This window comes from Gorilla gorilla, chromosome 7 (assembly GCF_029281585.2).
Source record: "Gorilla gorilla gorilla isolate KB3781 chromosome 7, NHGRI_mGorGor1-v2.1_pri, whole genome shotgun sequence".
Lineage (NCBI taxonomy): Eukaryota > Metazoa > Chordata > Mammalia > Primates > Hominidae > Gorilla > Gorilla gorilla.
The window spans coordinates 69,347,682-69,371,667 of NC_073231.2; the positions used below are offsets into that span (position 1 = coordinate 69,347,682).

The 23,986-nt window shown below is 37.3% G+C and overlaps 1 protein-coding gene and 1 pseudogene across 1 annotated transcript in view; one reads left to right on the forward strand and one right to left on the reverse strand.

The window, feature by feature from the left end:
- PXDNL (peroxidasin like) overlaps positions 1-23,986 on the forward strand; it is a 508,880-nt gene that overhangs the window by 367,536 nt on the left and 117,358 nt on the right. The window contains exons 10-12 of the mRNA XM_055349261.2: positions 149-415; positions 4,825-4,941; positions 6,767-6,925. Coding sequence (XP_055205236.2) covers positions 149-415; positions 4,825-4,941; positions 6,767-6,925 — 543 coding nt within the window. The remainder of the gene's footprint in view (positions 1-148; positions 416-4,824; positions 4,942-6,766; positions 6,926-23,986) is intronic.
- LOC109027906 (ribosome biogenesis protein BRX1 homolog) lies at positions 17,468-18,399 on the reverse strand (annotated as a pseudogene).

Consider the following 23,986-nt stretch of genomic DNA (forward strand, 5'->3'; position numbering starts at 1 on the left):
GGGAATTAAATGTATATATATATTTGTGTAATATTTTAGTTTAAAGGCATTTTGAAAATGACAATAATCTTAAAACCACAATGCAGAATAAATAAATCTTCCTAACTGCTACTTGCTGGATTTTGTTTTGTTCCCCCTTTACCATCAGCCAAACCAAGCTTTGTAATCCAGCCTCAGGACACAGAGGTTTTAATTGGCACCAGCACAACTTTGGAATGTATGGCCACAGGCCACCCACAACCTCATATCACTTGGACCAGGGACAACGGATTGGAACTGGATGGATCCAGGCACGTGGCAACGTCCAGTGGACTTTACTTGCAGAACATCACACAATGGGATCATGGTCGATTTACCTGTCATGCCAACAATAGCCACGGCACTGTTGAAGCTGCAGCAAACATAATTGTACAAGGTATGGGAGCAGAAGGTCGTGATTGAAATGTTCCTCCTGCCACACTCAGAAAATTATTTTTCAACTTAAATAATGTCATGTACATCAGTGGAGAGATATTTTTATTTGCCAATTATTTTTTGACACAATAAGATTTTCAAAGCTAATCTGTTTCAAGTTAAAAGTTGTTTTTTTTCTTTTCTACTTCAATCTTTATCCAAAGGTCAGACTCAACCATTAGCAACAAAAGAGATGGAGTCATTAATCTGGAAGGAAACTGTCAAGAGATATTTGTGCTTCAGAATATTTTACAGATACAGGAAAGACAGTACAGATACGAAAGTGAAAAGGCTGTGCCCCGTGTTCATAGTCACTTACCAAACTGTCTACTCAACAGAGCTTGAGGACATGCTGAAGGCTCCTACGAGGCCAGGCTGTGTAACAACAGCAATAATAAAACTATTCTGAATCCAGAAATTAATTTATATGCATGGGTATGCAATCGTGTTATAAAGAAGGCACATTCTTCTTTGTACTTTGGTTCTCAGCCTGGGGTGGCCCCTTCCTTTCTGGTGTGTGTGCGTGCATGTGTGTGTGTGTGTGTGTGTGGATGTGTTTGTGTGTGTGCGTTTGTGTGTGTGTACATGTGTGCTTGCATGCCATCTTCCTGTAGGGTTAGAGTTTAGTAAACAGCAGAATATAAGTGCTATTGGAGTCATATCAAAGGTCCAGTTTTTTCTAAACTAGTTTTTCATCAGTTGACGACAGTACGGTAATTTACATGATCCGTTTTAGGGGCTTCCTGATATGTGCATATTTTGATTGAGTTAAGTTTCATTATTTTAAGATTTGCATAGGATGTTATCTACCAAAACACTGAACCCTGTGAAACACAGAACAGAGAAAAAGGGAAGTGGCCAGCCCAGTGCAGTGCCTGGGTTGGGAGGGCTTCAGAACAGTGAGCCCCAGTGGCCCCAAGAGTGATCTTGGCCCCCACAAAGCACAAGGCTTCCTCCAGCCTAGTCTTCCTGCATTCAGAGAATGTTTTCTAAATTGAACTGTTTAGCATCAACTCCTTAAGTAGCAATAGATCAATACTTTCTTGTTCCTATTTACATGTCTCAGGAAAAAAAATTGTGTTTTTCCCTAGAATTGCTAATATCCCAAAAATACTTCCCTTGCTCTAATAAGAAGGCACAGAAATGAAATATTTTCTTGAGGTCTTTGGTAACTTCTGGGGGAAATTACTTTTAAAGGACCCAAACGTTATTTTTAAACTTTTAATATGTTGAGATTGAAAAATGCCTTCAAAGAAACTGTGTTTGGGTTTTGTTTTGCTTACATCATTTTGTGTTCAATGTCTGTTTTTTAGAATGCCTAATGCCTGATCACTTTCACTCTTTAGTGGTTGCCTGTATTCCACACTGTGCTAGGCTTTTGTTTCTCAGCTTTTTCCATGTACTTCCTTTCTATGCTTCCATCTGCCCATCTGCGTCAATCATTGCTTAACAGAACTCTGGTAACCTTTACCATCCTGCCTATTTCTTCTACCACAATATGCTAATGATTTCTTGTTGCCAGTGAGTTTGAACTGAAATGGCCATCTGCTTGTCCTTTGTTATTTGTGACCATGTACTTGTGTCACTTTTGGATCTGTGTGCCCAGATTTTTAATTGATTTTGAAACGGTCCATTAATCATTCTATACCTTTATTTAAAAGGCTGATTTTATTTGCCTAATCATAGATTAAACATTTTAAGATGTATCCTTTTATGTCATTTTAACAGGTTTCTATCCATGTTCTTGATCTTTTAATATCTATTTAAACTGAGATCACAGTTACCCACAGATAAACTTCCTTTTTTAGACTGACTGGAACAAATATAAATAATAAATAAAATGACACAAAAAAGCTTCAATGAAAGATATGAATCACAGTGTGGACATATAGGTAAAAAGGCCTATGGTCATCAACAGTGTAAATCAAAATGCTTTGTGTGTGAGGCAGCACCTTAATGAGTAGCCAGAATCTTAGATTTTAATAAAATAGCAAAACACTTCATCTCGGCATGTGCTATTTTAGCACTGGAGGTGAGACTCAGAAGGCCATCATTTTAAATGGAAAGCCCAAAGATGTCAGCTTCATCATTCCTGTGTAATTATTCCACCTTCTCTGCCTGCTTTGGTGATGTTCATAATTTCTTCATCGACCTAGCAAGCTGCTCATTTGAGTGTTAGAAACAAATGTAAATTGACTATTTTCTTAAATGTTTTCTATGCTTTGCTAAGATGTGGATCTTGGGTTCTGTTAAAAGTGAGAACACGTGAAGTTTAACAATTCTTTTCACACAGACTTGGCTAACCGTGAACTTTAATTATTATTAAAGTTATTAGATGTTAATATTTTTAATAATTAAAATAAAATTAAATTTTAATATGTTAATTATTAAAGTTATTATTATTCAAAAGTTGAAATCAAATTTCCCAACACTAGAACCAGGACTACATTATTTCTCTTAACTAATACCATCTTTTGTTATATAGCTCTTTTACTGTGTCATGAATCTATTTTTTAATGTAGAAATATTTTTGTTCTTTTTAAGTTGTTCCTAGTAATTTTGGGAGTTAGTGTAATGTTCTGGAAAGAACACCAGGCTGGGGGTTGAGCAGCCCAGATTCTCTACTGTCTTTTCTACTTATTAGTTCTGACCGAGAGAAATTCAATCCTACCTCCCAGAGTCTGAATTTTCTCATCTGTGCAGTGAGGAGCCTGAGATTGCTGATTTGTGGGCTGTTTTCCAGCTTGACTTTTCTAGACCTCTATTACAAATAGCTTGCAGGCATTCCTGAGGGTTTCCATGAATTTGTGTGACTTGGAAATTTATTTTCTACCATAGTTATTTAGTCCAGCACCTTACCTAGAATGGATGAAGACTTTAAAAAACTCTTTAGTACTTGCACACAGTATGAAACTTGCAACAAATACACTTTGCCAAATATTTAGTTTATCATGTTTCTTGTATTTCCAGATGCAGGTGAAAAGAAGGGGGTAGTAGGAATTGTGCAAAAATCTAACAAGGCAGAGAAATGATTTGTCGAGTTGTCAAAGGCATTTGAACCAGAGTGACTCCATCTTGAATGAGGGCTGGGTAAAATGAGGATGAGACCTGCTGGGCTGGATTCCTAGCAGGTTTGGCATTTTTAGTCACAGGATGAGATAGGAGGTTGGCACAATATACAGGGCACAAAGACCCTGCTGATAAAACGTGATGCAGTAAAGGAGCTGGCAAAAACCTGCCAAAACCAAGATGGCGATGACAGTGACCCCTGGTTGTTCCCACTGCTCATTATATGCTAATTATAATGCATTAGCATGTTACAAAACACTCCTACCAGCACCAGGACAGTTTACAAATGCCATGGCAATGTCAGGAAGTTGTCTTTTATGGTCTAAAATGGGGAGGAACTCTAAGTGCTGGGAATTGCCCACCCCTTTCCAGAAAACTCGTAAATAATCCACCCCATGTTTAGCACATAATCGAGAAATAACTGTAAGTATACTCAGCCCAGCAGCCTATACTGCTTCTCTGCCTGTGGAGTAGCCATTCTTGATTCCTTTACTTTCCTAATAAACCTGCTTTCACTTTACTGTATGGATTTGCCTCATATTCTTTTTTGTACAAAGTCCAAGAATCCTTTTTTGGGATCTGGATTGGGACACCTTTCCAGTTACAAAGTCATCTGCGAAAGTTCTTTTGATCACTTAGGCGTTACTGGGGATCATTGCGCTCTTCTTAAATGGCCACATTGATTTATTTTTTTATTCAATCAAAGAGTCACGGACAGAATCCCTTTTCAGGAATGGCATATGCAGCTATTAGCTATTTCTTATTTATACAAAAGCAATAATACAAAATCTGAATATTTGGAACTCTGAATTTTGACATAAATGTGACTTTTTCAAAAGTATAATTTCAAGTGTTGCAGGAACATTAATCTTAAGGAGCTTATTTTTCTTTCTGAAATAGAAAGATCAACTCGTTTCAAATTTTATTGTGCATGTGAAAGTTTGGAGAAGACGGTTTTGTTAATAAAGTACAATTTGTAGCTTTAAATATGTTTATCACATCTACTAAAATGATAACCAGTATGATTCAATCATGGGAAACAGCTGCCGTAAGATTTAGAAATGGTTTCTTCTTGTTGGCTACTGCTGTTTTGCTTTGCAGACCAGATGTGTGTATTTCTGGCTTCCTTGCAAACAGGCACAAACATACAGAAGCACCTCCACACTCTTTATAACCTTGTTTATATATAATTGTAAACAAATTCTGATCACATGACATATTTGAAGACATTTTCTTTTTTCTATTGGCACTGAAAATTTGTAAAATAATTTTCAATTTTGATGTATGTTTCATTCTCTTTAGTTCCTCCACAATTTACAGTAACCCCCAAAGATCAAGTGGTGCTGGAAGAACATGCTGTAGAGTGGCTCTGTGAAGCTGACGGCAACCCACCTCCTGTTATTGTCTGGACAAAAACAGGTATTAGAACATCTGCAGGTAATTGTGGGGAAAAATAAGTGCCTTCTTTTGTGGATAGTAAAAAAAAATAGTTTAAATTAATTATCGAAGGTGTATCATGGACATGAAAAAATTACACAGAAAATAATCTTTGATCTAAATATGACATCATCATAATTTTCGTGGTGTTTTGAGTTTTGGCATTTGAGTGTGTGGCCTTCCTGAGATCATCCCCTCTGGGACTCAGTTTCCTGATTTTTAAAATAAAATTACTGGAAAGCGTACAGTTGTTTTGTTTGTTTGTTTGTTTGTTTGTTTTGAGACAGAGTCTTGCTCTGTCGCCCAGGCTGGAGTGCAGTGGTGCAGTCTCGGCTCACTGCAAGCTCCGCCTCCCGGGTTCACGCCATTCTTCTGCCTCAGCCTGTAGCTGGGACTACAGGTGCCCGCCACCATGCCCGGCTACTTTTTCTGTATTTTTAATAGAGACGGGGTTTCACCGTGTTAGCCAGGATGGTCTCAATCTGCTGATCTCGTGATCCACCCGCCTCGGCCTCCCAAAGTTCTGGGATTACAGGAGTGAGCCACCGCGCCCGGCCGCAAGTGTAGCAGTTTTAGACATTTCTTTTTAGTGGGATAATTTTCTTCTAGTACAAAATGAAATCATAAGTGAAATGAAATCCGAAGTGAAGCTCCAAAAAAGAGCTGCTGTTCCTGAAGTGTGGGTGGTGGGGCGTGGGCCTGGCAGGCAGGATCTAACCCCCTATGCCCCACCAAGGGGTCAGGCACTTACAGGGAATCTGGGCACATAACAGAACAGGATTGACGATTGGCTGGATGAGAGCTTGTCTAAGATTCCTCCGGGCTTGGGAATCCTACTTTCCATATTAGTTCAGGTACGAAATAAAATTCAAAATCTACATTTATGAATTTCTTGTCTTAACATTTTTGCTCTATTCTTTATGAGATTAGTTGATAGGAGGTAGACTTTGGAACCATAAAGCCTTGGTTCACATCTCCACTCCTCCTTGTCATGTGACCTTGAGCAAACCTGTTAACTGCTGTTTGCCAGTCTTTGTTGCTGTGTTGGGGGTGATGACGTTTCCTACATCATAGGGTGGTTGTGGGGTTTGATTTGAATAATTTACACTCTTCAACATTTAGAATAGTTGATGGCACAGTGTGTGTACGCTCAATAGGGTTAGCTATTCCTTCTTCCATCTGTAACAAGACATTCAATAAGATACAAGTTTTCACTGAACTAGTTGAAAATTATAATCTTATTTAATTGTTGATGACCATAAGAGTAAAGTGTTAAGAAGGATTTAGAGGCTCATATAAGCTCAGCAGTGCAAAGTACAATGGCCACTGGTTGACTGTGTAGATTAACAGCATGAATGTCACAAAATCACCATTTTTGATATGCTGCCTCTGCATTTTAAATGTATTTTAATCACGTTATTGTATTCCAAATATTGCATACACATGATAAACAACTGTCACGAAGATATCTGAAAATCAAATTTAAGAATCAGGTTGGTTTTGAAATTTGCTTTCTGATTATAGTAAGGCCGAGGGGCACAAACATGAAGATTAAAAATTCATTAGGAGGCTGGGCTGTTCTGGTGACAGATGAGAATTCCTTATGATACAGTGGCAGAGTTTCGGGGACAAGCGGCATGGGGGTGCTGTGTTTCTGGGGTGCAATCCTAGGGCACAACGCACACAGTACACCCTAGCACTGAGAATTTCCTGAAAGACAGGCCTCACCCTTTACCCAGGACAGCCAGCAGCTCTGGCTTTCAGTGCTCTGGGCCATGAAGAATACTTTCTTTACCTCTTTTTGCAGGAGGGCAGCTCCCTGTGGAAGGCCAGCATACGGTTCTCTCCTCTGGCACTTTGAGAATTGACCGTGCAGCACAGCACGATCAAGGCCAATATGAATGTCAAGCAGTCAGTTCGTTGGGGGTGAAAAAGGTGTCTGTGCAGCTGACTGTAAAACCCAAAGGTAATATATATTGTGGTTCATATTCACATTCCAAAGTGTGCCCTCTGCCTGTGTCTTTAACACACCTGACAGGGATCTTATGACATATATGACTATATATAGAGAGAGAGAGAGTCTATATATATATATAGTCTAAGAAATTTGCATTTCTTAGATCATATGCCTCTATATATATATAGTCATATGATCTAAGAAATGCAAATTTGATATCTTCTTCCAATCAGTCTTTTATATAACTTCAGTTTTTAGAATTCTATTTTCATTCATACTAATTATGATTATGTTTTCCTTAAAAATGCCATTTCAGGTTTTCTTACAAAATTTTTTACAATTACTATGATTAATTAGTCCTACTTGCCTAGACTGTCTTACAAAAGAATGCAGCTTCTCGGCCTGACGTGCCGAATCTCACTCTGACACTGAAGTATGTTTTATGCTGAGTGGTATTAGGAATACAGTGAAGACACTCCCCTTCAGACTCTTCATGTGACAACTGTACTTAGGTTTATCCTACATAATATATATTGTGGAATGAGATTGTGTTATGCATCCATAATTTATTGTCAACTGATACATAAAAAGGGAAAAAAATCAAGATTTGAATTTTTAAAGATAATTCCAATATAAAACTGAAAAATGGTTGTTATTAATTACTATTGAAATTTTTTCTTAGTTTCTGGCTTATGGTGAAATGATGGAACTTAATTACAAAATGCATAGCACCTAAACTGCATTTTCAGCACTGCTTTACGTTTTGATATAATTTCCTAAGTCTCTCCACAATTTGCTACAATTTGTTCTAATGTATTAGATCTCAATTCAGAGGTAACATATATTGAGATGAGAGCATAGGAGAAGGAAAAGCAAAGCTCTGCTGCATGCATCAACGTAGGTGTGAGAAGAAGCATTGGGAATGCTGACATGTTCATGATGCCTGAACACAGATGAAGGCCTACACTGAGCTACTGTCTACATATGGTCTGTTAGCAATTACTTTCCCCTTATATTTTAGACATATCAAATGTTTTTTTTAAAAAGAAGTTGAGGTTCCCTTATATTTTAGACATACTAAATGTTTTTTTTTTTTAAAGGAAGTTGAGGTTCTACGAGGAGGAAAAAGGATTGTAGGGAAGATATGAAAATAGCAACTCAAACGAGTGGGAAGATTTGAAAATACAATTGTGGAAAGGTGTCAGGCTATGACGTGCCCTGGCAAACCTTTCTGTCTAAGAGGAAATACCAAAAGCTTGTCTGCAGAATGTTTCAAACTACTTTTGAATTGGTGTTCAACTAAAATCCAAAAATTAGGTGGTATTTACATTATATCTTCTAAAATGGGACCAATAGTAAGTCCACACATATTATTAAAACAAAATATGAGGTAAGGACACTAAAGAGCCTCATCTTGATTTTTCCCTATTGCCAAATCCTTTCACTTGACTTGCTCCTGTTGATGCTTTAGATCTCAATCTAGAAGCCACTTCACTTCCCTACGGAGGCTTCCTCGACTCTCTAAGACCACTGTAAGTTGCCCCTGTTGAAATTAGTGTTAGAATACACCATTTAATCTAGGAGTTAACATATGTAGAAGAATTTGATAAATCTACCACATATCCGTAGGTGAGAAAATACCACTAGCAATTGGCATGAATATGGAAGCAAACAAGTTTTTTAGAGAACAAAGGGCCCTAAGCGTAGCACCAGATTTTGTGAATGGTGGCAGGTGAGAGCCATATGGAAGGAGTTAGTTGGGATTGTTGGTTGAGTTGGAACACACCAGATCTAGACTTCAGACTATAGAACTATTGAAAGTCTTGATCATATCGATTATTCAGAATATTCATTAACCTGGGGCGAGCGTGGTGGTTGCTCACACCTGTAATCCCAGCACTTTGAGAGGCTGAGGCTAGTGGATCACCTGAGATCAGGTGTTCGAGACCAGCCTGGCCAACATGGTGAAACCCTGTCTCTACTAAAAGTACAAAAATTAGCCGGGCATGGTGGCATGTGCCTGTAGTCCCAGCTACTCGGGAGGCTGAGGTGGGAGGCTGAGGAGGGAGAATCGTTTGAACCTGGGAGGTGGAGGTTTCAGTGAGTCAAGATCATGCCACCGTACTCCAGCCTGGGCAACAAAGCAAGACTCCATCTCAAAAAAAAAAAATAGAAAAATAATATTTGTTAACCTAAAGAGGATAGGATAGGTTGGAATGGAGAAAAATGAAAGTCAGAAACCACTGGAGCTACTACTGTCACCAAGTGATACGTTATGAGATCTATAAACTAGGATCACAATGGTGGGAATGGAAGAGTGAATTAATTCAAGAAAAAGTATAGCAGGTTGAATCATTTTATCTCTGAGATTATGAGGAATATTTCCCCCCCCAGTACCTGTTCCCAGTAATACTTTGCAGAACCTTCATCTGTTTCCAACTAGGAATCAGCTTCCTTAACTATATTTTGGGCATATTGCACATGAATTTCATGTGCTATGACAGTCTTATTCTGCCTAAGGTGTCTTAGTGTTGAATTTCCTTCGGGTATTAGGTGTTTTTTTTACTATGAAGAATCAAATACTATTTTATTTAAGGAATGTTCTCTTGAATTAATTCTTTTAATATCACTTGTCTCATTATTTGTTTCTTTTTGGGGAACCTCCACATTTTGTGTATGTTGCAATACTTCTCAAAGTGTGTTCTGTGGTTGCTGGTTGAGGGAGATCCCGAGACCCTTGAGGGGGTTTCCTAGGTTAAAACTTTCTCATAATAGTATCAGTAATTTGCCTCTTCACTGGATTGACATTTGCGCTGATGGTGCAAAAGTCATGGTGGGTAAAACTGCTGGAACCTTAGCCTGAACCAAGACAGAGGGTGCCAAATGGTAGGAATATATCATTATATCCTTTGTTTGTAGCAGAAAGTAAAAAAGAAAAGTAATTTTACTTGATACTGTTATTGATGAAACAGGGGGAAATATTACTTTTATTGAATCTTGACCTTTACATACGTATACTTTCAGTAGTTTGTGTGATAAAGGAAATTGTCAAAAGAAGCTACCTAAAGTTAAATGATGAGTAAAGTTAAATGATGAGTTACTGGGTGCAGCACACCAACATGGCACATGTATACATATGTAACTAACCTGCACATTTTGCACATGTACCCTAAAACTTAAAGGATAATAAAAAAAAAGAAGCTACCAATTGTCAAATTTTGGTATAGCATAAAAGAATGTTTACAGTTATCTGAAAAATCTTTAAAAATACTCCTATACTTTTAAAAACATGTCTTTGTGAGGTAATACTTTATTCGTAGACTTCAACCAAAACAACTAATTGTAAGAGATTGAATTTGAAAGCAGTTCTTCTACTACTGAGATTTGTAAAACAATGCTACTCTACTCACTACTTTTTTGTAGAAAATATAATTAATTTTCATAAAAACATGTTATTTAAAAATGCTATGAGTTTATAATTGTAATTTTAAAATGAACACATAAATTTTTAAAGTCTCAGTTTTAGTTCCCAATGCAGTAAGCATAGCTACATGTAAGCCATGTAAATAAAAGCTCTTAGTGCTTGTCAATAATTTTTAAAAGTAAAGGGTTCCTGAGGCCAAAATGATTGGGTGTCACTCATCTGTTGATCTTCTTTGCCCAATTTCTAGCTCTCTCTCTTTCTCTTCAATCCCTTTTAGCTCTTTGTTTTCAGAGCATTATGCTGGCTTTTTTCGTATCTGTCTTCATATCCCTCATGTGTTTTGACAGTGTCTTTTCACTCAAGAGATGCTTCTAACCCTTACTTATGCATTTTATTTTTTCCACTAGTATTGTGGATAATTATATGCAAATATTTGTAAGCAATGAATAAAATTAGTAATTTTACAGAAAAATGTAACTAATGAAAATTTATGTCAAAAGAGAGAGAAATCTAAACAGAATGTTACAAGGAGAAAACAAGTTGCCAGAGATCAGAGCAGAACAGATACTCAAATTATGACTCTCTGGCATGGCTGTAGAGGTTGTTAATTATTCCACGTGTTAAACCTGTGGAAGAGCTACCTTTACTAAATCATGTGGTCAGGTGCTTTTCCAGGAGGAACTATCATTCGTTTAAATAACATTTCCAATGTTACTTAAATTGCTTAGAGGATTAGAAAATAATTAATGCCATAAGGTATTTTTTAAAAACAAGCATAATCTTGATAATAAAACTCTAAGAATTAATTAAAAATAAAAAAAGCAAAGCCCTTGTGTATCCACATGAAAATCCAAAATGAAAATAAATAAATGTAATCATAGATATCAAAGAATCCAGTAGCACATTAAAAACATTAGTGGTATTTATTCCAGAAATTTAAGAACAAAACAGTAGTAGAAAAGAATATATTTTATTAATTAGCATATTTTATATTAATAGATTTAGGAAGAAGAATCATGAGTATTTCCATAGCTACTAAAAAGGCATTTGTTAAACATTCAACATTCATTCTCATCAAAAACTCTTCATAACATAGGTCTGAATAGATATTTCTTTAACATGATAAAATAGGTCTACTGAACTCATTAGCTAGAATCTTACTTAATCAATAAATGAGATAATATTTTCATAAAGAAAGGAACAGACCAAAGATTTCTACTGTCATCACTGTCATTTAACATAGAGTTGAGTGATAAGTCATCAAAATTAGGTAAGATATGCAAGAAAGAATAACCAAGAACATTCTGAAAAAGAACCAGAATCAAGGAGGGCTAATCATACTAGATACTGAAACACATGATAAACCTACAATAATTAAAACGTACCCAGATAGTATATTGGAAAACAATATGTAACCCACAAATTTGTTCCATTTTATCTGGGAATTAATGTGTGAAAAAGGTAGCATCTTTTGTCAGTAAAGAAAGCAACTCAATAATAAAAGAGTTGGGAATAATAACTCAGTAGACATATGGAAGAGTGACCCTGGGTCCATGTCACATGGGTTTTGTTCTGGAGGTGTCCTTCCCAATAAGGGTACAGAAAAAAAGGAGAAGAAAAGCCTGCTGACTGGAAGCCAGCAGTGTGGCGACCTCTCCTTCTGTTGCTTTGTGGCCTTACTTGGTCATCAGGGTGCTCTGCATGGCCAGCCCCCAGGCTTCATGTGTGTATTATTCAGAGGCCATATTGAAGTCCTCCCAGTACTCTATTCCCTGATGTGGGACATCCAGCTCCAGCATTTGGTCTTTCAGCCAATCTTACCTCCTCTTAGAACCAACCCCAGCTAATAGGGTTTCCTCATTCAATGGACAGTCCTACAGGGCATTTATTACCTGAAAGATAGCTTAAGTCACCATTTTCTATGGGTACCACTAACCATCACAGTGATCAATCTGTAATAATCACAGTGATCTATCTGTGTACCAGTACTGAGGGACTTCAGAAAGTTCATGGAGAATGTATGTTAGGAAAAAACTGTGCATTGATTTCAATTTTTTTTTGCACTAAAATAAATTGGCACTGACTTGTTATAGCATGTCACATTGCCATGCTGCTCTGTCTCTCAGCTCTGCCTTTGCTTTCTAGTTCTCTGCTGCTGTTCACCTCTACCATGTCATCAAGTCCACTGAGCAAGCAGACATCTGACTAGGGAAGTAAATGCTAGTCTCCGCTTCTGTGTGACACTTTCAATTTGAAGGGAGGCAACTCTCTTCTCCATATCCAAGAAAATGAAGGGCCTTGTATTAGTCTGTTCTCCTGCTACCATGAAGAAATACCTGAGACTGGGTAATTTATAAAGAAAAGAGATTTAATTGGCTCACAGTTCTGTATGGCTGGGGAGGCCACAGGAAACTTACAATCGTGGCAGAAGACACCTCTTCACACGGTGGCAGGAGAGAGAATGAGTGCCGAGCAGAGGGCGAACCCCTTATAAAACCATCAGATCTTGTGAGAACTTAATATTACTAGAACAGTATGGCGGAAACCACCCCCATGATTCAATTATCTCCACCCAGTCCAGCCCTTGACACGTGGGAATTATTACAATTCAAAGTGAGATGTGGGTGGGGACACAGAACCAAACCATATGAAGTCTCTTCCCCTCAGCACTGCACTGCCCAAAGACATGGGTCCCTCTCTCCCACAGTCACCTGGACAGGCTCTGGATCTGCTCAGTAAGCCCCACAGGGGAGAGGCAGTGCGATCCTGCTGGCCCTCTGCACCTCATGGCTGGGACACATCTCACTCTTCTCCCTGTGCCATAGGCCCTAGCAGCAACACTAAGACAGCTGGAAAAGCCCCCTTAATACCCTGCTGTGTTTTCAGGCCCTTCCTGGTCTCAGGTATTTCTCTGTGTCCCAATTCAGACTCAAATGTGTAATTTCCTTCCTAGATAGATACTTCAGCTATTTTTTAATTTTAAAATATATTTTGTAAGCAGAAGGTAAATATTGAATAAATGTGCACCATCAGTCAGCAAGGGCAACATGTGTTGTGAGCTATGTAGAGTGTTGTGGGATAGCTGCAATGTGGGAGAGCTTTCATGGATGGTGTGGACTCATTCATGATGTTTCACTGGTAATATCCCCAGAGGTCACTGCCACATGAATTATTATTATTATTATTTTTCAATGAATTTTTTTAAATTTCAGTAGGTTTTGGGGGAATAGGTGGTGTTTGGTTACATGAATAAGTTCTTTAGTGGTGATTTCTGAGATTTTGGTGCACCCATTACCCAAGCAGTGTACACTGTACCCAATGTGTAGTCTTTCATCCCTCACCACCCTCCCATCCTTTCCCCCGAGTCCCCAAAGTCCATTGTATCATTATTATCTCTTTTCATCCTCATAGCTTGGCTCCCACTTATGAGTGAGAACCTAAGATATTTGGTTTTCCATTCCTGAGTTACTTCACTTAGAATAATAGTCTTCAATTCCATCCAGGTTGCTGCAAATGTCATTATTTCATTCCCTTTTATGGCTGAGTAGTATTCCATGGTGTGTGTGTGTGTGTGTGTGTGTATACATACATATATATATATATATATATATATGTATATCTGTCTCACAATTTCTTCATCCACTTGTTGATTGATGGGCATTTGGGCTGGTTTCATATTTTTGCAATTGCAAATTGTGCTGTTATAAACCTGCATGTGCAAGTATCTTTTTGGTGCAATGACTTCTTTTCCTCTGGGTAAATATCCAGTAGGGGAATTGTTGGATCAAATGGTAGTTCTAGTTTTAATTCTTTTTTTTTTTTTTTTTTGAGATGGAGTCTGACTTTGTCACCTAGGCTGGAGTGCAGTGGTGCGATGTTGGCTTACTGCAACCTCTGCCTCCAGGGTTCAAGCAATTCTCCTGCCTCAGCCTCCCAAGTAGCTGGGATTACAGGTGTGTGTTAACATGCCTTGCTAATATTTATATTTTTAGTAGAGACAGTTTTTTGCCATGTTGGCCAGGCTGGTCTCGAACTCTTGGCCTCAAGTGATCCACCTACCTCAGCCTCCCAAAGTGTTGGGATTACAAGTGTGAGCCACCACACCCAAACTGTACTGTTAATTCTTTAAGGAATCTCCACACTCTTTTCCATAGTGGTTATACTAGTTTACATTCCCACTAGCAGTGTAAAAGTGTTCCCTTTCCACTACATCCATGCCAACATCTATTATTTTTTTATTTTTTTGATTATGGCCATTCTTGCAGGAGTAAGGTGGTATCACATTTTTGCTTTGATTTGCATCTCTCTGATCATTTGTGATATTGAGCATTTTTTCATATGTTTGTTGGCCCTTCGTATATCTTCTTTTCAGAATTGTCTATTCACGTCCTTAGCCCACTTTTTGATGGATTGTTTGTTTTTTTCTTGCTGATTTGTTTGAGTTCCTTGTAGATTCTGGATATTAGTCCTCACTGGATGCATAGATTGCAAAGATTTTCTTCTATTCTGTGGGTTGTCTGTTTACTCTGCTGATTATTTCTTTTACTGTGCAGAAGCTTGTTATTTTAATTAAGTCCCATTTATTTATCTTTGTTTTTGTTGCATTTGCTTTTGGATTCTTGGTCATGAAGTCTTTGCCCAAGCCAATGTCTAGAAGGGTTTTTTCCGATGTCATCTTCTACAGTTTTTATGCTTTCAGGTCTTAGATTTAAGTCCTTGATCAATCTCGTGTTGATTTTTGTATAAGGTGAAAGATGAGGATCCAGTTTCATTCTTCTCCATGTGGCTTGCCAATTATCCCAGCACCATTTGTTGAATAGGGTATCCTTTCCCCACTTTATGTTTTTGTTTGCCTTGTTGAAGATCAGTGGGCCATAAGTATTTGGCTTAATTTCTGGGCTCTCTATTCTGTTCCATTGGTTTATGTGCCATGTTTTTTTTTTCTTTGACGGAGTCTCGCTCTGTTGCCCAGGCTGGAGTGCAGTGGCACAATCTCGGCTCACTGCAAGCTCCATCTCCCAGGTTCACGCCATTCTCCTGCCTCAGCCTCCCGAGTAGCTGGGACTATAGGCGCCCGCCACCATGCCTGGCTAATTTTTTGTATTTTTAGTGGAGACAGGGTTTCACCATGTTAGCCAGGATGGTCTCGATCTCCTGACCTCATGATCTGCCTGCTTCAGCCTCCCAAATATGTGCCTATTTTTATAACAGTTCCATGCTTTATTGGTGACTATGACCTTATAGTATAGTTTGAAGTCAGGTAATGAAATGCCTCTAGATTTGCTCTTTTTGCTTAGTCTTGCTTTGGTTATGTGGGCTTTTTTTGCTTCCATATGAATTTTAGAATTGCTTTTTTTAGTTCTGTGAAGAATGATTGTGGTATTTTGATGGGAATTGCATTGAATTTTCAGATTGCTTTTGTCAGTATGGTCATTTTCACAATATTGATTTTCCCCTTTCATGAGCACAGGATGTGTTTCAATTCATTTGTGTCATCTATGATTTCTTTCAGCAGTGTTTTGAAGTTTTCATTGTAGAGCTCTTTCACCTCCTTGATTAGGTATACTTCTAAGTAGTTTATTTTATTTTATTTTTTGCAGATATTGTAAAAGGAGTTGAGTTCCTGATTTGATTCTCAATTTGGTTGCTCCTGTATATACCAGTGCTACTGATTTGTGTACATTAATTTTGTATTCTGAAACTTTGCTGAATACATTTATCAGTTCTAGGAACTTTTTGGAGGAGGCTTTAGGATTTTCTAGGTATACAATCATATCATCAGCAAACAGTGAGTTTGACTTCCTCTTTACTCATTTGGATGGCCCTTATTTCTTTCTCTTGTCCAACTGCTCTGTCTAGGACTTCCAGTACTATGTTGAATAGAAGTAGTTCTGAGGGATAGTGCCATCAACTTTTCCCCACTTAGTATTATGTTGGTTGTGGGTTTATCATATATGGCTTTTATTACCTTAGGATATTTCCCTTCTATGCAAATTTTGGTGAGGGTTTTAGTCATAAAGAGATGCTGGATTTTGTCAAATGCTTTTTCTGCATCTATTGATATGATCATGTGATTTATGTTTTTAATTCTGTTTATGTGGCATATCACACTTATTGATTTGCATATGTTAAACCATCTGTGCATCCCTGGTATAAAACCCACTTGATCATGGTGGATTATCATTTTGATATTTTGTTGAATTTGGTTAGCTAGTATTTTGTTAAGGATTTTTGCATCTATATTCATCAGGGATATTGGTCTGTAGTTTTCTTTTTCCGTTATGTCCTTTCCTGGTTTTTGATATTAGGATGATACTGGCTTCATAGAATGATTTAGGGAAAATTCCCCCGTCTCTATATTGTGGAATAGTGTCAATAAGAGTGATACCAATTCTTCTTTGAATGTCTGATAGAATTCAGCTATGAATTCTAGACTTTTTTGTTGACAAATTTTTTATTACTGTGTTAATCTCACTACTTACTGTTGGTCTGTTCAGAGTTTCTATTTCTTCCTGGTTTAATCTAGGAAGGTTGTATATTTCCAGGAATATATCCATCTCCTCTAGGTTTTCTAGTTTGTGCACATGAAGGTTTGCATAGTAGCCTTGAATGATCTTTTGCATTTCTGTGGTATTGGTTGTAATATCTCCCATTTCATTTCTAATTGAGCTTATTTGGTTCTTTTCTCTTCTTGGTTAATCTTGCTAATGACCTATGAATTTTATTTATCTTTTCAAAGAACCAGCTTTTTTTTCATTTATCTGTTGTAATTTGTTTGCTTCAATTTCATGTAGTTCTGCTCTGATCTTTGTTATTTCTTTTCTTCTGCTGGGTTTATATTTGGTTTGTTCTTCTTTCTCTAGTTCCTTGAGGTGTGACCTTAGATTGTCTGTTTGTGCCCTTTCAGACTTTATGGTGTAGGCATTTAAGGCTATGAACTTCCCTCTTAGCGCTGTGTTTGCTTTATCCCAGAGGTTTTAATAGGTTGGGTATTATTGTTCAGCTCAAACAATCTGAAATTTCCATCTTGATTTCACTGTTGACCCAATGATCATTCAGGAGCAGATTGTTTAATTTCCATGTATTTGCATGGTTTTGAGGGATCCTTTTGGAGTTGATTTTCAATTTTATTCCACTGTGGTCTGAACAGTGGGATCATGTGGAAGAAGGATCTTTGGCTCTTTCTTTCTCAGTTTCTGCACAACTTTCGCTTGCTGATTCTCTCTGTATTTTGCAGGTGTGATGGATCTTATGACATGGCAATGCATTTTTGGTGCCTGGTAGAGAGAATTTTTATATAAAGTTGGTCCTCCAAAACTTCCCTGAATAATGTTTATGAGATTTAAGACAAAACAAGGTCCTATTTCTATAAGAGCAACACCTTCTTCTGTGATATAAAACTTCTGAAACCATATCTTATTATCCAAAATGGTGAAAGTCAACACACGGCCCACGAATGGTTGGCTTTTGGGATGATACCACGGTGTACTAAAGATCTGAATTAAGAGTTCTTTTAACAAAGCATAATGTAGTAATTCATCAAAAGCTGGGTCAAGACAAAAGGGGCAAGAACCTTTCAAAAGGTTTCCAGTCATCTTCAGTTCAGCTAGGCTATGACTATTTTGAACAAGGAATTTAGCAGATGGTCCATGAGGTGAATTTGAAAGCTACATAAAGAGATCCTGTTTTTTTCTTAGCTTCAAAGTAGATGCATTTATTACAGTTTTTCATTTCACAGAACTCACTAATCTCAAATTATTTATGCTTACGATCCATTTTAGCATCTGCTTTAGAATGAGGCATCAACATTCTCAAGTCCTGCATAAAATGTCTTGTTCTGAAATTTATTTATTCCTCTGGAAGAAAAGATGAAAATCCATTCCTTGTTTTTTCACTCCCCCTTGCAAACGGGGCCTGGGATCCAGTCTCTATCTTCTTCTTCCACCTCCTTTGCAGTGGCACCCAGCTTAGCTGGCTGCTCGGCCTCTTTTTCGCTTCTTTCTGGGTTCTTCGCCTGAACTGCCACGCCTCCATGCTGTTTCCTCTTGGTTGCCGCCATCTTGCCTCCACATTAATTATTTGTTCTCATTATCTACATCTTCTATTTGTAAAGAAAATTCGATTTAATCTGAAAAATTCCCCAAATTTATTACTTTTTTAAATTTTAACTTGTTTATTTCAGCCATTCTACCAGGCTGCAACGATACCTTTCCATTCTTGACTAGAGTCCAGTGTAATTATTTTCTCTTCCAAATATGTTGCATCTAAAAACAAACAAACAAACAAAAACAAGCAAACAAAAAACACTAATGAGGACTTTTTTTTTTAGTTTTTTGAGACAGAGTCTTGCTCTATCACCCAGGCTGGAGTGCAGTGGCGTGATCGTGGCTCACTGCAACCTTCACCTCCCGGGTTCAAGTGATTCTCCTGCCTCCGCCTCCTGAGTAGCTGGGATTACAAGCATGTGCCACCATGCCTGGCTAATTTTTTTGTGTTTTTAGTAGAGAAGGAGTTTCACCGTGTTAGCCAGGATGGTCTCCGATCTCCTGACCTTGTGATCTGCCCGCCTCGGCCTCCCAAAGTGCTGGGACTACAGGCCTGAGCCATCGCATCCAGCCAATGAAGACTCTTTTGTGTGTTTTTGTCCATGTATTTGATGAAATGTGGAAAGGACAGAGCACTTTATCTGGGTGACATTGATCTATTAATTGTTATTTCTTGGGTATAGATGTTCAATCATTATATACCCTTAAGAGCTCCTTTCTACCTGTTTTTACTACCTCATCTCTGTAAAGAGGCAATCTATAGAATGCTAAAATCTAGATATATTGTGTCTATGGCAAACTGATCTGTGTTACATTCTGTCATAATTCTGTGACTCAGTTTCCTCATCTAATAAATGCTCATGATTATAATTTGGGGGGAATAATATCAGTGCCATTACTCTGCAGTAGAGCATACTAGAATTCATAGTGTCTTAATTCTAGTATTTTTAACCTTCTTATTTCCTAGTAGTTCCAAAAAGATTATTAGCAAACATTCTGGAACCATTCGTTACATGGTAGAAAATATATTTAATGTATATTGAGTACAAACCATGTGGTATCACTATTTTACTCACTGGTGACTTAGCAGTAAATACAGCAGAAGAATCCCTGTTCTCTTGGAAAAGATGCTCCTCATCTAAAGGGAAAGAAAATGAAGTAAATATCGTGTATTCCAGAGAGTGTTAAGTGTGATGAAGAAGCAACAAGGCATAGGGCCAGAAAAATGTACCAGGACATGTCATTTAAAAAGAGAGGTCAGGGGATACCTCTAGAAGGACATGACATTTGAGCAGAGAGCTGAGTGAAGTGACAGTCACAGAAAAAAGGCAAATCACTTACAGCATTTAAACTAACAACAGGCTTTATGTCAGTAGCAACAGAAGCCAAAAGATGCTGGAATCGATTCTTCAAAGTGTTTCGACAAAAATAACTGTAAATTTAATACTATATAAGCATCAACTCCTTCATGGATAGGAGCTAAGTAAAGATATTTTCAGAAAATAAAACTGAGAATATAGTATTGAATATTGTATATTCAAGAATGAGGGCTAAAGATTATCTTCTTGAAGAAGGACAAAATCTTAAAAGAGCTGAGATTCAAAAAAAGAAATTCAACAGTGAATAAAAGAACCCAATGAACATATAGATAATATTAAAATATTTTCTTTAATAATAATAATTGTAATCATTAAGGTGTGACATTGAATAAAATTATACAATTAAATACTGACTTACAATGGAATATATGTTGGAAAAATGGTTATTGAAGTTAAAGTTTTATAATATTCTTATATATCTGAGATGAGGTGTTGGTTAATAGGTTGGTTAATCTGTTAATTTCAGGCTCGTAAGTATGAATGCCACAGATACTAAGGGTAAATAGTAAAGTATAAACATACGATTATAAGTTTCAAATTGGAAAAGTGAAAATGATGAATTAGAAAACCAGCAAATTAATTGTTTAAATAAAAGCTAAGAAAGGAGTAGTGGCAGCAAATTTACAGATGAATTCTGTAAATGTCCTAAAAGTCAACCCAGTCTTAAACAAAGTTTTGCAGATAATATAAGAGGAAATACATTTCAAATTAACTAATAAAGGAAATTATGGACAAAAAACTTAATCTCTGTACAAAATATTGCCCCACTGACTCCACTGACATTGCTAGATTAATGGAGGACAAATCATTTTAACAGATGCAGGGAAAACATTTGATCAAATTTATTAACTAATTATTAAGAGAAGATCTTAGCAACATAGACATAAAATATTTTCTACAAAAAAACCCTTTTTTTAGAAATAAAACAATAGAAAATTACATTTTTAAAGATGAAATGTTAGAAATATTTCTATTATTATTATTATTATTATTATTATTATTATTATTATTATGATTATTTGAGATAGAGTTTTACTCTGTCATCCAGGCTGGAGTGCTGTGGTGCGACCTCCGCTCACCGCAATCTCTGCCTCTCAGATTCAAGTGATTCTCCTGGCTCAGCTTCCCCAGTAGCTGGGACTACAGGGGCACCCTGCCACATCCAGCTAATTTTTGTATTTTAATAGAGACAGGTTTTTACCATGTTGGCCAGGCTGGTCTCAAAGTCCTGGGCTCAAGTGATCCCCACCCACCTTGGCCTCCCAAAGTGCTGGGATTACAGGCATGAGCCACTGCGCCTGGCCGAAATATTCCTTTTAAAATTAGGAAGAAGATTGCATGCACTCAATATTGTAATGGAAGGTCCTAGCCTTTACGGAAAGGCAAGGCATAGAAAACAAATGTTATGACTTTAGAAGAAATACGTACAATTTTATTTGTATATAATAGGATTCTCCTCAAACACAATCCAAAAACATCTACAAATAAACTATCAGACCTAAGAGTTCAGCAAGATCATTGGATATGACATTAACAAGTAAAAACTATTTTTCATTATACATGCCACCAACAAAATGCCTAATTTTATTTTAAAAGCAAAGCTCCTTAAAATGACAAGAAAGTATAAGTTAAAAATAAATCTAACAAAAGATGCGCAAGAATTGTGTAGAAGAAAAATAAAATGTCATTGAAAGAAATTGAAGAAGACAGACTTACTATTGTAAAGATGCTAATTCTTCCAACACTGATTTATAGATCAATGCAATTCCAATCAAAACCCTAAAAGAGTTCTTGATGGAAACTGAAAGGATGATTCTGGAAGGCATATGGAATAACAAAAATCCAAAAACAACCTAGATCATCCAAATAGCAAGATGGTATTACTGTATACTGCTCAGGGATAACATATTGTATGGTTGGCTCAAGGATTAACAACTTACCAAAGAGACAAAAAACCCGTATGTATAAGCAGTGTCATTGCTCATGGCTGCAGAAACTATGGCTTCTCAGTAATAGTCCTGGGCAACTCATTATCCACAGGGAGAAGGTGAAATTACATCTTTACATCACCCTACACACCAAAATCAATTCCAGATAAAAAAGTTTTAATATTTAAAACATTTAACTCTTTTTCAATAAGAAGTAAAATCATTATGATAGTATAGAAAGATTTGCAAAACAAATTACAGAAAACTATTAGCCTATCAGAAAAGATGAAAATCTTATCTACATTAAAATTTGGATATTCTGTTCGTAAGTCAGAAATAGAAGATATTTGCAATATATATAACTGACAAGTGTGTTTTGATATGTGTAATATATAGAGAATTCCCAAATTTAATAAAAAGAATTCAATTAACAAATGGGAAAACACAGTCAATACAGCTTGGGAAAAAGTTAAATCGGTATGCTTGCTGAGAATTAATGTAGATGTCCATGAAATGGTTGGTTTCTGAGCGTGGACCTAAGATGTAGAGTCCATGGTTATTAATGAACTAATTTAGAACTAAGGTGGTGCATTGAGTGATAAGGTGAGAGGACCAAGAATTGGACCCCCTTGGAATGTAGAGAGAAGAAAAAGCTATGAGCGATATTATAGAGGAATTCCCAGCCTCTGGGTTACACAAAAACCCTGAGGAGACAAGAGTCTTAGCAGCTAAGAAAAAGTTATTCCCAGAAGGAGAGAATCAAATGTGTCAAAAGCCACAAAAAGTTGCATTCAATAAAGACTGGAATTTTGTTTAAGGGCCTGAACAAAGGCAGTTTCATACAGTCAAGGAAATCGAAGCCTTAATGAAGTGGGTGGGCTGTGGAATAAAGGGTATAGAAGTGCCATGAGCAGAGAATGTTTTTGTTTTCCAAGAAACCAGTAAGTTTCTTATTCCAAGAAACCAATAAGTTTCTTGGAAACAAGTGAAGAGGGAAACAGTAAAGAGACAGCAGTGGAGATGGGGCTGGGTCATGCAGAAATAAGTGGAAGGGCCTGTTTTTCCTAGGTATTTTCTAAAGGAAGGAGAGGCTGAAAAGATGGAAGAGCATGAGCATTAAATAATTTAAGATCACTCAGGTGGCAAGATGGGGTGAGATTTGCAACTCTAATGATCCAATTGACCTTTAAGAGAAGAGTTATTTTTTTCAGTTTAGATGAGGATAGGAGGGGAGGTAAGAATGGTTGTATGGATTGAATGATACCTCTGTGGGAGAAGAGTATAGGAGTTGAGGAATTTATAATCTGATGGCTTCTGTTTTCTTTGTGGAGAAGTCAATATTGTGTAGGAGAAGGGTATTCCAAGAGATGAAGTAGGTGACTTGAAAGGAAGTAAATGCTTGAAATTCGTTGCTGTTGATGTGAAATAGGATCTGAATTGACAAGGGCAGTTTGTTCCTGACAATCCAGGACATAGAATCACTCTATTTTTACTGCAGATATTTTGTGAGAAGAAATGCAAGAAAATGGTGGAGGGTTGTTGAATGAAAGAATAATGGGGTAAAGGAGTTTAGCATTTTGGAAGAAAAGTGGTAAAGGTGACAAAACTTGGGATCTTGAACAAAAGTTCTTTGCAAAGGAATTTGAAGCAGAGACTTTATTCCAGCGAACAGTTTGCAAACTGGAGAGACACAGCCCCTAGTGTAAAACAAAGGTGCGTTCCAGAAAACAAAGAGAGAGTTCAAGTTCTGTAGCAAAAGTTTCCACCCATGTTCCCAATCAGGTCCATTTATGCAAATGAAGGATTCAAACTTGCTGAGTTCTGATTGGTTGGTTCAGATAAGCTCTGAAGGTCTTGAAGTTAAAAAGGTGTGTGTTTTCAGGGAACTCAGAGCATGTGTGTCATCTCTAGTCAGGAAATGGCTGTTTGGCTCTATTTTAAATTTAAGCCCAGTTAGCCGCCTGGGACTCATCCTGAAGGACTGGATCTTTTAAGCTTCTATTTATTCACAGGAGCTTGGCTGAAAAGGAAAGGGAATGGGACTAGAAGATTGTTGGTCAACAGGAAAGAAGCAGATCGCCTTCCAAGTCTAGGTAAAGTCCAAATGAGGAGATGCAAGGGCATAGTGAGAAGAGCTTTGCTTTAGAGTGTGGTGTTAGATATTTCCAAAATATTATAAGTGATGGCACAGCTTGTGGTAGTGAGCAACTGTTGTGACAGGAGGTGAAAGCAGCTGGCGATAAAGGACATCAGACAAAGGAGGCTATGATGTGAAGAGTGAGACACTGGAGACT